Below are 12325 nucleotides of genomic sequence, written 5' to 3' on the forward strand. Positions count from 1 at the left end.
GAATGTCTTATGTCTATGGTTTATATATGCGCTGCGTCACACGGACCCCACAAGGACACGCGCCACCTAGCGACCTGGCATGTATATGCATGCACTTTGTAGCGTTTTCATTCAAGTGTGCGTTCTCATTTAAATGGTCCAAAAAAATGAGAACGCAACAGGACTTTGACGTGTTATATGGAGATGGTCGCCGTCTAAAAGAGGCCTCTCATGGACACACCCAGCCTCTTATAGTGCACCCTGGGAACACTGATCAGGTGCTCCCAATGCACCTGATCAGCAACTCGGCAGGACCTGTGGGAAGCACCAGACTAGGCCTACCTGAAACAAACCACACAGGCCCTAGTAGCCCAACTACAGGGGGCTGTGACAGGCGTTTAAGTTAAATAACTCAGAAACTACAAAACATTTCAAAGTAAAAACTTCCACAGTAAGCTGTTCTGCTGAAAGCTGCAACTCGGAGAGTGTACGGAATGGAACCAAATGGACCCTTGCAGATCCATTTGGTTCCATTTAAGCTGAAAGGAAACTACATTACATTGCATGATTTTTAGATTTATTAGAAATAACAAAACCAGACAAATTAAGCATATGTATACATTCATTTGATGAAGATTCAATTAGGAAATGTACCACAAACCTAAAATAAATATTGTCAATAGCCTATAGCCATAGTTGTAGGTGGCAGTATCTCACATCGTTCTAGAGTAGATATATCCATGAAATGCTTGTTCTAGAGTTGATTATCTTTGTGCAATGCTTGTTCTAGAGTAGACAGGGTGACCGATATCAGCCAATAAGAAGCAAACATGCAGGTTCTGTTTGTAGAAGGTTTTATTCATTGTATATACAAGCTTGTTTTCGTCGCCGAGGTGGGGACTGTCCGAGTCAATGAACACAACAGAAGTAGAACACATCTACAGTATAAGGTGCAGAACAGACATTGCATCGGTCCCTATTCCCTATGCCCCCCCCCCCCCCACACCTCTCCCTCCCACCCCAGACACCATGCCTGTCCCATCCAGCAAAGCTATGTACAAGGAGTTCACATTAATAGACATACTGTACGCCCAGGCAGTTGCTACTGTATATCGTCACTGTCGGGTGGAAACATTTCCGTGTTGTGATTATTTTGTATTTTTGGTAAATGAATTCCCTGCTTGATCAGCGCCACACAAAAAAAGCACCAAAAGTAGCAGATCCGCGAGCTCGAAGAATGGCGCAAAGCGACACATTTGGAGCTTTGTCTGTCCACTGCATTTGCAATGTTTTTTTATTTGAATGCTGAAAAGTTATTTTGGGACATAATGCAGTTTCCACTATATCAAATCGTCGATGCGAGTGGAAAACTTGTAGCCTGGCATTAGCTGATGTGGATTCACTACACGTGTGTGCTGAATCCACGTGATCAGTCTGGCTGATGCCAGGCTAGAAAGCTCGTATCTCCATATCTTTTTCATAAATGAATGCCCTACTTCAGTGGTTCTCAATTTAAACATTTGAAAAAGGACCCCCGTAACCCGTAGAGTGCATAAATGGAACCAAATGGATCTGCGAGGGTCCATTTGGTTCCATTCCGTACACTCTCCGAGTTGCAGATGCTGCATGGGTCCATTTGGAACCCCCAAGAGGAACAGTGAGAGAAGAGTTTACAGTTTGAGAACCATATATCGTCATATCGCCCAACGGGTATGGACTACAAAAAAATGCACATCTCTGGACAAGTGACATTTTGGACAAACAGTGACGATACATGGTACACCCAGATACAGTAGAACCTGTGTGGAGTCCAGACTAGAGTGACGTTGCAAGACAATATAAAGCTCCATGCTAAAACATGCACACTAACAGGCCTGCAGGGGGCGCCATCTGACAGCATATGGAACAGAAGACATGTACACTGGTGGATGAAACAAACCCATATTTTTAACAAATGGGATTTGTAAGCGGTCTGAACAAAGCCTTTACACATAGTGACAGGACCGCGTCTCTCGACGAAATAACAGCAGGTGTTCAAAACGTGATGCAACGCGTCGAGCGAAACAGACTAAATTAGCCCTTAGATTCCATACCCTGCCCCATAATGCACCACCACAAAAAGAAAACAAGAAAAATAGAGAATGTGCCTTTAGGAAATGAGATGACATCCTAACGCCACTTGCATCATGAACCTAGACAAAGCACCTTGGTAAAGTTAGTTAATATGGAGAACCTGTATAGTATAGTTTTGTTATTACCACCCAGAAAATAATAATAAACACATATAATAAACTCTGTGTGTGTGTGTGTGTGTGTGTGTGTGTGCGTGCGCGTGTGTGTGGTTGTACATGCAGGATTCGATTTGTAAAGAAAAACATTGGGAGGGGGAGGGGGGGTGATATAGTAACCCCCCCCCACACACACACACACACACACACACACACACACACACACACACACACACAATCCAACCATGCATGTAAGTCAGTGTCTGATTGAGTGGAACACAGCAAAGTGGAGTTTACAGCAACTGTTTGTACATCTGTCATCATAATATTGATTGATGACGGTGTAAGAATGTGCCTCAAAGACATTTGGGATACCAGGGATACCAGTAACGAGGTCGAAGGGAAAATCAAACCACCCCGATGTGAAGTTTTCCTCGGTATGGCTCGCATGCAGCCTTATCTGGTAAAGCGAATGGTTTTAGTGATAACAACCTATTCTAAAACTTTAAGATGGGTCCGGGGGAGGGCGTGGAATGTGCCCTGTGGGCCCACTGTTGGCTCAGCAGAACCGGTGCTGCGGAACGACGATGACCCGGGCAGCAGGTTGGCGTGCCCACCGTAACCCCACAAAAGCGGATTCGCAGTGGTGGAAATTAACTAAGTACATTTTTCTCAAATACTGCACTTAAGTACCATTTTGAGGTATCTGTACTTTACTTGAGTATGTCAAATTTTCCGTACTTTTACTTCTACTCCACTACATTTCAGAGGCAAATATTGTACTTTTACTCCACTATTATTTGAAAACTTTAGTTACTAGTTACTTACTGTAAAGCATATTAACCACTTCAGCCATGGCTACTTGAACATAGCCGATCTACAAGCTCACGACCAAGCTGTGACCTTGTAGACCTGCTATTTTCAAAGGATTTTTATACATGAAATGGGATATTGTGCATAATGACTACTTTAAACTTTTAGTACTTAAGTATATTTTGAAGTCAATACGTTCTACTTTTACTCAAGTACATTTTGAATTCCGGACTTTTCCATATTGCAGTATTGATACATTTAGTCAACCCATTTTGGGCGCGAACCCCTTTTGGTGTTTTGGTGCTTTAGCTATTGAAAAATAGCAGATCTACAAGCTCATAGCGCGCCACTCGGTGGCTTGTAGGGCTTGTAGGTCTGCTATTTTTGAACGACTGACATAGAAACATAGCTTTTTCAGAAAACTGTGAGTACTTTTTCCACCACTGCGGATTCCATGGAAGTTGGATTCCACCTGCCGAAACAGCATCCTCATGATGGCGCTGGTGCATGTCAGGCACGTACCCGGCCATCCCATATGGCAGTGGTCGCCAAAGTGGGGTCCAAGGACCCCCAGGGGTCCTTGAGGGACTTCCAAGGGGTCCTCAGCTAAATGATAGTTTGGAACCAAAATGGGTCTGCAACTCTGAGAGTTCCATTTGTATACACTCTCAGAGTTAAATTAACATTGATTTTACAATATAAATTGGGATCGCAGAGATAGAAATGCCATTAAATGGGGGTCTGTATAGACTAATGCATGTCAAACTGGGGGTCCTTGAAATTAAACAGGTTGAGAATCACTGCTAGAGCCGTAAACATCTCTCTTGGGGGTCCCTGGCAAATCTTTTCAAATGGGGGTCCACGGGTTAATTAGTGTCAATTTGGGGGTCCTTGACACGAATAAGTTTGGGAGCCTCTGCCATACGGGACATGTCTATGTAGAATGAGTGACCTCCCCGCCCCCAGCGTCCATCCAGTTCAATGGACAGGTGGCGCCATCTTGAGAGACCTTTTTCAGCTATTACTTTCAACGTGTGACATCATGTTCTCTCTCTATATATACTTATAGGACATAAACGGTGTTCATGGGAGGGTTTTCCTTTTCCAGAGAACATTTTTTTTTTAAATATATCCACATAAATAAACAAAACAAAGAAAAGAAAAGGGAAGCTAAATTTTTTTCTTCTTCTTCTTTAAACATTTACAAATAAATACGACCTAAAAAAAAACGTGTGACTCTGAAAAGATTTGCATAGAAAAACTAAAACAAAGAACACAGCTAAAAATGCTTGAAAGGAAAGAACAGCGGACAGCACAAGTTGCACAACATAGTACACCAAGCATGCTCCATAGGATTATAACATAGTAGGATAAATCTCTGGTTCTCAACATTGGTCCCGGAGACCACCCAGGGGGTCTTATGAAGGGGTTCCCAACCACCGGCACGCGGACCGGTGCTGCTCCGCGGGACACGTGTACCACCGGTACGCGAGAAGGCGGACGGGAATTCAGTTTCCCGGCAGTGAATCTAGATTCTAGAAGCTTCCAAGTGGAGAGAACTTGACTCTGTCGCATGAAGACACCAAAGGATTCGTCAGTGATGTCATGTCACTGTGGGTTTTACACAGCTTCGAGTCTGTGCCACTTCCGTGAGGTGTAACCTCACTGTCGAATCCTTGGCATCTGTGTGTTCATGATCAGATGCGTCACAACAAGCTGTCCTGTTTAGTCACGTTCACGCTAATGAAACAACGTACAACTATCAGAAAACGTAAACCCAGTGAAACTAATGTGTCACTTTGCAACCTGTCCACCTGTCCAAATGCCGCGCCAGTCCACAAAATTATTTGGAAACCGTCAGTCGGTCCGTGGTAACAGCAAAGTTGGGAACCGCTGTCCTAATGGATCGTTACGGTTCTGTAACTCCCAAGAGCTTACAAATGGAACCAAATGGACCCCTGGTCGTCCCTGAACCTGCCGTTGAGAACCACTGGGCTAAACAAAAACAACATGGCTTCCACTCCTGCGTGTGTGTGGGGGGGGGGGGGATACAGTCGCCATTTAAACCAGTGACACTCGTTGGTCCATCCGTAGCAACGTGAACGCTATGCTTTGTGTCCTCTCTCGCATCCTCTGTCATCGTAGAAATAGGTCTTAAATAAATATATACACACACCTTTCAAAACAGAGTAAAAAGTTTAAGACGTGACGTGACACGACGCGCTGGGTCGCTTTATGTTCCGGTCTTCATCTCCCATTCCTGCAAGACAGAAGCGGAAGAGATCGACCGGTTAATTGAATACATTCCCATGTGCATTTGTCAAACGTCTATACGTGTCCTGTGTACCTCATTGCACAGATGCGTATACTTTGTTACATGTGCGTTGGGACCGAATAGCAAAAAATAAACAAAGGGGAATAAAACATCCCATTTTTAGTGCTCTTAAAGTACTTAGACAAAGGGTGTGTGTGGGTGTATAGTAATCTCTCGAGAACAGATTCCGAGCTGAGCTCCCGAATCTGTCGGCAGGGGCATTTAGAACGTGTGAACATTGGGGATTAGTGGAATGAAAACATAAGCGCCCCCACTGGAACAGGAGGGCTGAGAGCAGACCCAACCTCGCGTCACCAGGCTTTCCACCTCGGAGGAAAGCCTGGTCTGTGTTACTAAATGGCTGTGTGATGACATCTTATGTCATGTTGTAGTCACTGATTCGGAGTCATCCGGCCAGAACCACATCCAGAATAAGAACTACCCAAAAAAAGTTCCCCGCAATCATAATATTAGGGCCTACCCAATCAAATGTAATTTCCCCTGTGGGATAATAAACGTATACAGATTACAAACGTAAATAGTCTCTGGAGAGAACACTCACATTCATATTTCTTTTGTATTTCAAAAATCTGCTAAACATCTGCCGCATCAATGATTTTATTGGCCTTAATTTCGGCCATTTGATATATTTGAATAGCCGATCTACAAACTTGTAGATCTGCTATTTTCAAAAGATGTTTTGAAAACTTTAAATGGGATATTCTGCACAATGAGTACTTTTTTGGTACTTTAAAGGAGCATTCAGTGATTTGGGAAAACCCCCCGGTCCGCCCCGGTAACAAGATGTGCACATGCACACACTACAGTGGGGGGACACGCAAAAGGCCAACAGCACACACACCAAGGCCCGCCCCCGCTTGATCATGATTGGCGGAAGGCCCCTCTTTATCCCGATTGGATGAAGGCTGGGCCACCTAGCCAAAAACTAAACCTACGGTTAACTCCTTATATGGTCAGCACACTCTATAGTAGGGAGGATTGTCACAACAAAACAAAAAAATAAGTGATATTTGAATTAAGTGAAATCACTGAATATACCTTTAAGTCACAAGTTGATGCCACTACTTTTGTACTTTTACTCAAGCACAATTTGAATTCTGGACTTTTACTTGTAACAGAGTATTTGTATGTTGCATACTTTTAATCAAGCAAAAAAAAATTACGAGTACTTTTTTTTAGTTTTTTTGCCACCACCACCACCGCGTCCTACCTTGGCCTTCCTCAGGACGTGGCCCCTGACAGGCGGGGGCTTACCTTGGCCTTCCTCAGGACGTGGCCTCTGACAGGCGGGGGCTTACCTTGGCCTTCCTCAGGACGTGGCCCCTGACAGGCGGGGGCTTACCTTGGCCTTCCTCAGGACGTGGCCCCTGACAGGCGGGGGCTTACCGTGGCCTTCCTCAGGACGTGGCCCCTGACAGGCGGGGGCTTACCTTGGCCTTCCTCAGGACGTGGCCCCTGACAGGCGGGGGCTTACCTTGGCCTTCCTCAGGACGTGGCCCCTGACAGGCGGGGGCTTACCTTGGCCTTCCTCAGGACGTGGCCCCTGACAGGCGGGAGCTTACCTTGGCCTTCCTCAGGACGTGGCCCCTGACAGGCGGGGGCTTCTGGCCGCCGTGCGCTCGGCGCAGCAGAGAGGCGCTGTTGACGGGCAGGGAGCACGGCTCTGCGTCGCTGGTGTCAGCGCTGGAGAACGGAGACGACTCCTGGTTCCGCCGCAGGAGCACCGGAGACTGCAACCAAACAACGGATTCATTTGGGTATAATCGTCCAAGGCGCTTCACAGAGACACAGAGATCGTGCATTGCATTCACCCATTCATTCACACGCACAGTCGTGCACCGATGGCGGAGGAAACCATGCAAGGCACCAACCTGCACATCGGGAGCAATTATGGGTTCAGAGTCTTGCTCAAGGACACCGACACTAACTCCGGGGTTCAAACCAGGAACCTTGCGATTCACCTCCAGCTGCTCTATACCGGCCACTCTATACCCCTGATCGCCGCCACTGTAGCCGTCTAATGTAGTGTAAGATGTACAGTAAGTGATATCTTTTGGAGGTTGAACAAAAACTTTATTTTTTTTAAGAAAAAAAGGGAAGGGTACGACACTTTTAGTTTTTGTTTTTCTTCTTTCTAATTATTTGTTCGGTCCAAACAATTGTGTGTATTGTCATGATTTGTCACCATCCGCGTTGGCTTTGTCGGCTTAACATTTAAATTGCCTGGGGTTATTTAATCCATTACATTATAGTTAAGTTAAGGGTTATTTAATCCATTACATTATAGCGCCCATTCCATTTATAAACACGGACCACTTTTAGCGACGTGGCTAACCGACATGGCTAACGTATGATCCACCGTTCAACTCCCAATGAAGCGAGGAAGAAGGAAACCACGCGGTCGCCTTCTTTTTTCTCTTCCTCAAAGTTCTCTACCTGGAACGTTCCACTTCTCCCGCGACCGACATTGCATTTCCAACGGGCTCCAACTATGGAACACATCGACGGATGACTACAAACCATGACTACGACATGACGTGAGTCATCATCTGTTCCCCAGACCGGATCATAAACCTCTCAGCCAGGCTACGTTTGGCCCACCCACCCACCTGGGGTCCTGAGCTGCCTGGGGCCTTGGGCCCACCCACCCACCTGGGGTCCTGAGCTGCCTGGGGCCTTGGGTTCGATGGTGAGGCCCAGGGTCACTCCTCCGCTCAGGGCCTTCTTCAGGCTCTCCTTCACCTCCGTCAGCTCCAGCTCCAGGGTCACCCGCTCCTCCTCCTTCTGCTTGTGCTCGTCCTCCACCTTCTTCAGGCGCTCCGTCAGCGAGGCCTGGGAACGCTTGCCTGATGGGGGGGGGGGGGGGGGGAGATGTGTTTTACCACCAGTTTTATCATTTCAGCTCAAAAGGCTTCCAAGCCCCAGAGAAAACTCCAGACCACGGCAAATCCACTGAATGTTCAAAGTTCAGGTTTTTTGGGTGTAAATGAGGTCATAAAACCTAAAACAAAAACGGAAAAATGAAAATGAATGTCACGAAACCTTAAAAAAACGACTGACATAGAAACATAGCTTTTTCAGAAAAGTGTCAGGATGTAGAAGTCATTTCTAGAATCTGATCTCAGGTTAAAATGGGGTTACAACATAGAGACGCGTGGTGTGTGTGGGCCTCTCACCAGCAGCCGCCTCCAGGGCAGAGCGCAGCTCCTTCCGGTCCTTCTTCAGCTGGGTCAGTCGGTTCCGGATGTCCTGCTTCCTCCTCATCAGGTCGTCCTCCCTGGTCTGCAGACGCTTGGCGTCCGCCTCCACGCGGTTCTTACCGTACTTGTACTGCTCTGCGTCTGGTGGAGAGAGAGAGAGAGAGAGAGAGAGAGAGAGAGAGAGTCTATGAGTCTTGACTAGTGAGAGTCTTGTCCATGAGTCTACCTACTATAGTCCGGCAGGGAGGGAGGGAGGGAGGAGAGAGGAGGGGAGGGAGAGAGGAGGGGAGGGAGAGAGGAGGGGAGGGGAGGGAGATAGGAGGGTGGGAGGGAGGAGAGAGGAGGGGAGGGGGAGAGAGGAGGGGAGGGAGAGAGGAGGGGAGGGAGATAGGAGGGGAGGGAGAGAGGAGGGGAGGGAGATAGGAGGGGAGGGAGAGAGGAGGGAGATAGGAGGGGAGGGAGGGAGCGAGGAGGGGAGGGAGAGAGGAGGGGAGGGAGCAGGGGAGGGGGAGGGAGAGAGGAGGGGAGGGGAGGGAGAGAGGAGGGGGGGGAGAGAGGAGGTGAAGGGAGGAGAGAGGAGGGGAGGGGGAGAGAGGAGGGGAGGGGAGGGAGAGAGGAGGGGGGGAGAGAGGAGGGGAAGGGAGGAGAGAGGAGGGGAGGGGGAGAGAGGGGAGGGGAGGGAGAGAGGAGGGGGGGAGAGAGGAGAGAGGGGGAGAGAGGGAGTGAAAACAAAACAAAAGGGGCAGGCAATGTCTCGTTCACAGAGGCCAAAGAGAAGACATGAACCATCCACAAACCCAGTAAACTCCTCTTCACCACAGCACCAAACTGTCATTAATCACGCACGCACGTGCACACGCACACACACACACACACACACACACACACACACACACACAGCAATGTCCTACATAACTGTATCTAGTCTGCCCACATTTCTCCAATCACTAGTGGGCGCGCGTCCGTGTGTGCGTGCATGTGCGCGTGTGTGTGTCTCCCACGAATCCAACCACCATGGAGTGACGCTCTCGACCTCAAACGCAATTATTTGGGCTGACGATGGAAATATGCAAAGTGCTTTTAAATCCCACTTGACAAGACATTCGGAATTCCCACTTTCGGCGAGGGACCGGCGGGCAGTGGTGGAAAGTAACTAAGTACATTTTTAGGTATATGCACTTTACTTGAGTAATTCCAATTTCCAATACTTTTACTTGTACTCCACTACATTTCAGAGACACATATTGTACTTATATGTACAGACATTGTACTCCACTACAATTATTTGAAGGGTTGTGGCGCCGCAGACGAGGAGGCGTGAGAGGCTGAGAGCGGTCCAATCTGTCCTCGTTCACACGTATCCGTCTAAACACACACTTGTCAACAAGCACCGATTTACGGCCTCGACACTCTCCCTCTTTCCCCCGGCCGCGTCCCGCCACCCAACGGCCACAAGCATTTATGTTCTTCTTCCGACAGGCATGAACCCGCCGGTTCTCAACGCCGGGTACGCGGAACCACCAGTGGAGTCCAAATAGCCTCTGGCAGGTCCGCTAACTCTGAGAGTGTACCCTCTGGCAGGTCCGCTAACTCTGAGAGTGTACCCTCTGGCAGGTCCGTTAACTCTGAGAGTGTACCCTCTGGCAGGTCCGCTAACTCTGAGAGTGTACCCTCTGGCAGGTCCGTTAACTCTGAGAGTGTACCCTCTGGCAGGTCCGTTAACTCTGAGAGTGTACCCTCTGGCAGGTCCGTTAACTCTGAGAGTGTACCCTCTGGCAGGTCCGTTAACTCTGAGAGTGTACGGATGGATTGGTTAGGGGGCGGTGGTTCTCAACGAGGATTCTACGGACTCTCTGGGTTCCTTTAGGGGGTCTAAATTTGACTCTCACAAGTCTGTAACTATAGGTTCCATTCGTAGAATCAATACTGCAGATCTAAAAGTGTAAATTGGGTTCGCAGGAATAACCCATCGGATGCTCTCGGGAGTTGCAGACCCGTAAGGGTCTATATTTCGACCTCTGGTGGTCCCTGGACCAGACATTGAGAAACGGTGATGTACAGTACGCTGAGTTGCATTGTTCTTGTTGCTCTGGGGTCTGCCACCATGCCGCTCGGGGGTCTGCCACCATGCCGCTCGGGGGTCTGCCACCATGCCGCTCGGGGGTCTGCCACCATGCCGCTCGGGGGTCTGCCACCATGCCGCTCGGGGGTCTGCCACCATGCCGCTCGGGGGTCTGCCACCATGCTGCTCGGGGGTCTGCCACCATGCCGCTCGGGGGTCTGCCACCATGCCGCGCGGTGCTCGGGGGTCTGCCACCATGCCGCTCGGGGGTCTGCCACCATGCCGCGCGGTGCTCGGGGGTCTGCCACCATGCCGCTCGGGGGTCTGCCACCATGCCGCTCGGGGGTCTGCCACCATGCCGCTCGGGGGTCTGCCACCATGCCGCGCGGCGACACCACGCTGGCTTCCAGGGGCAGGACTTTCGGAGACGCCGAATTAAGCTCTCTCTCTCTCGCAATTTATTTACTCCTGCTGCACAAACCGACAGCAATTTGGAAATTCCTGCATTTTCCAGATTTCTGTGGGGGATGAGGGTTCAGTAGGTTTTTTTTTGCTGCTAGAAAGCAATCAGCGGTGGTGGTGAGGTTTGGGGCAGGGGCGCCAGACTCACTGTCTGTCTGTCTGTCTGCCTGTCTGTCTGCCTGCCTGCGTACAGTAAATTGCGCAGTGTTCATTTGATGGGTGAATTTAGAGTCAAATGAGCCCTGAGGGTTTTACTGTGTAAGACAGACAGACAGACAGACAGACAGACAGACAGACACAAACAAGACTCGTGTTTGAAAGAATTAAATGAAAACACCTTTTAGGTATGATTTTAGAGCCAGTAATGTGTACACACAGAGAGGGCTGGATAACACACTGGTGACATATGCAATATGTATGTGTGTGACAGTTGAGCGAACAGGTATTACAGGTCAAGGATATAAACTATTCTCCAGATAGGCAAACAGCAGTGATAGCTGAGATAGAACAATGTAGTCTACTTGTCTACTAGTGTTCAGCACACACACACACACACACACACACACACACACACACACACACACACACACACACACACACACACACACACACACAGCTTACTGGAGTCCTTGCGTTTGATGGTGGCCGCTCCGTTGGTTCCATTAACACCGTTCTTCTTGGTCAGGTTCTTCTGCTCCGCCTTCTGCTTAGACGCCGTCCCATTGGCTACTGGGCCCTTCTTTCCCTTGAGCTGATTGGCGGAGAAAGAGAAAGTTACTCGACAGCACTCGCGACTCTTGAAAATATCTCAACATAATAAGTTATGGCAGTCGTTTTCAACCCTTTTCATACAGTATCAAGGACCATCAGTTATTCGTCATTTGAGCCACATATGCACCATTTGATGAGATTTAGCCTCTCAGACTATTCTGTTGTCCAAAATCCCATGCTGTATTGATGTTGGTACCATTAGGAGATAACAATTCGTCTACATTCTGTAATTGTGTAGACTTCTTGTAAATTAAGTAGTGCAGATGTTAAAAAGTTTAAAATAAGTTACTCTTGAACTCTTGAGTGTTAAATGAAACCAAATGGACCAGTTTAATTTGACACTTTCAAAGGTTAAAGATCTATAAAGGTCCATGTTTAAACCCTGGTCAACTTATGCAATCGGGGTTGTATTTTGTCTCCCTGCATGCTCTTCTATTGAGACATTTAGAACGTGTCAGAGGTCATGTCTCACCTA

The 12325-nt window shown here is 48.2% G+C and overlaps 1 protein-coding gene across 3 annotated transcripts in view; it reads right to left on the bottom strand.

The window, feature by feature from the left end:
- Positions 1-1001: 1001 nt before the first annotated feature.
- afap1 (actin filament associated protein 1) overlaps positions 1002-12325 on the bottom strand; it is an 84504-nt gene continuing 73180 nt past the window's right edge. For 2 of the 3 annotated variants that reach the window (XM_080791970.1, XM_080791969.1), the window contains exons 13-17: positions 11701-11830; positions 8532-8696; positions 8008-8201; positions 6918-7085; positions 1002-5280 (exon numbers count right to left, since the gene is read on the bottom strand). In XM_080791970.1, coding sequence (XP_080648096.1) covers positions 5254-5280; positions 6918-7085; positions 8008-8201; positions 8532-8696; positions 11701-11830 — 684 coding nt within the window. In that variant the 3' untranslated portion in view covers positions 1002-5253. Of the gene's footprint in view, positions 5281-6917; positions 7086-7964; positions 8202-8531; positions 8697-11700; positions 11831-12325 lie in introns of all 3 variants that reach the window. The other variant, XR_013965956.1, reaches the window with a different exon arrangement.

Source organism: Protomyctophum bolini (genome assembly GCF_963924005.1).
Source record: "Protomyctophum bolini genome assembly, chromosome: 20".
Lineage (NCBI taxonomy): Eukaryota > Metazoa > Chordata > Actinopteri > Myctophiformes > Myctophidae > Protomyctophum > Protomyctophum bolini.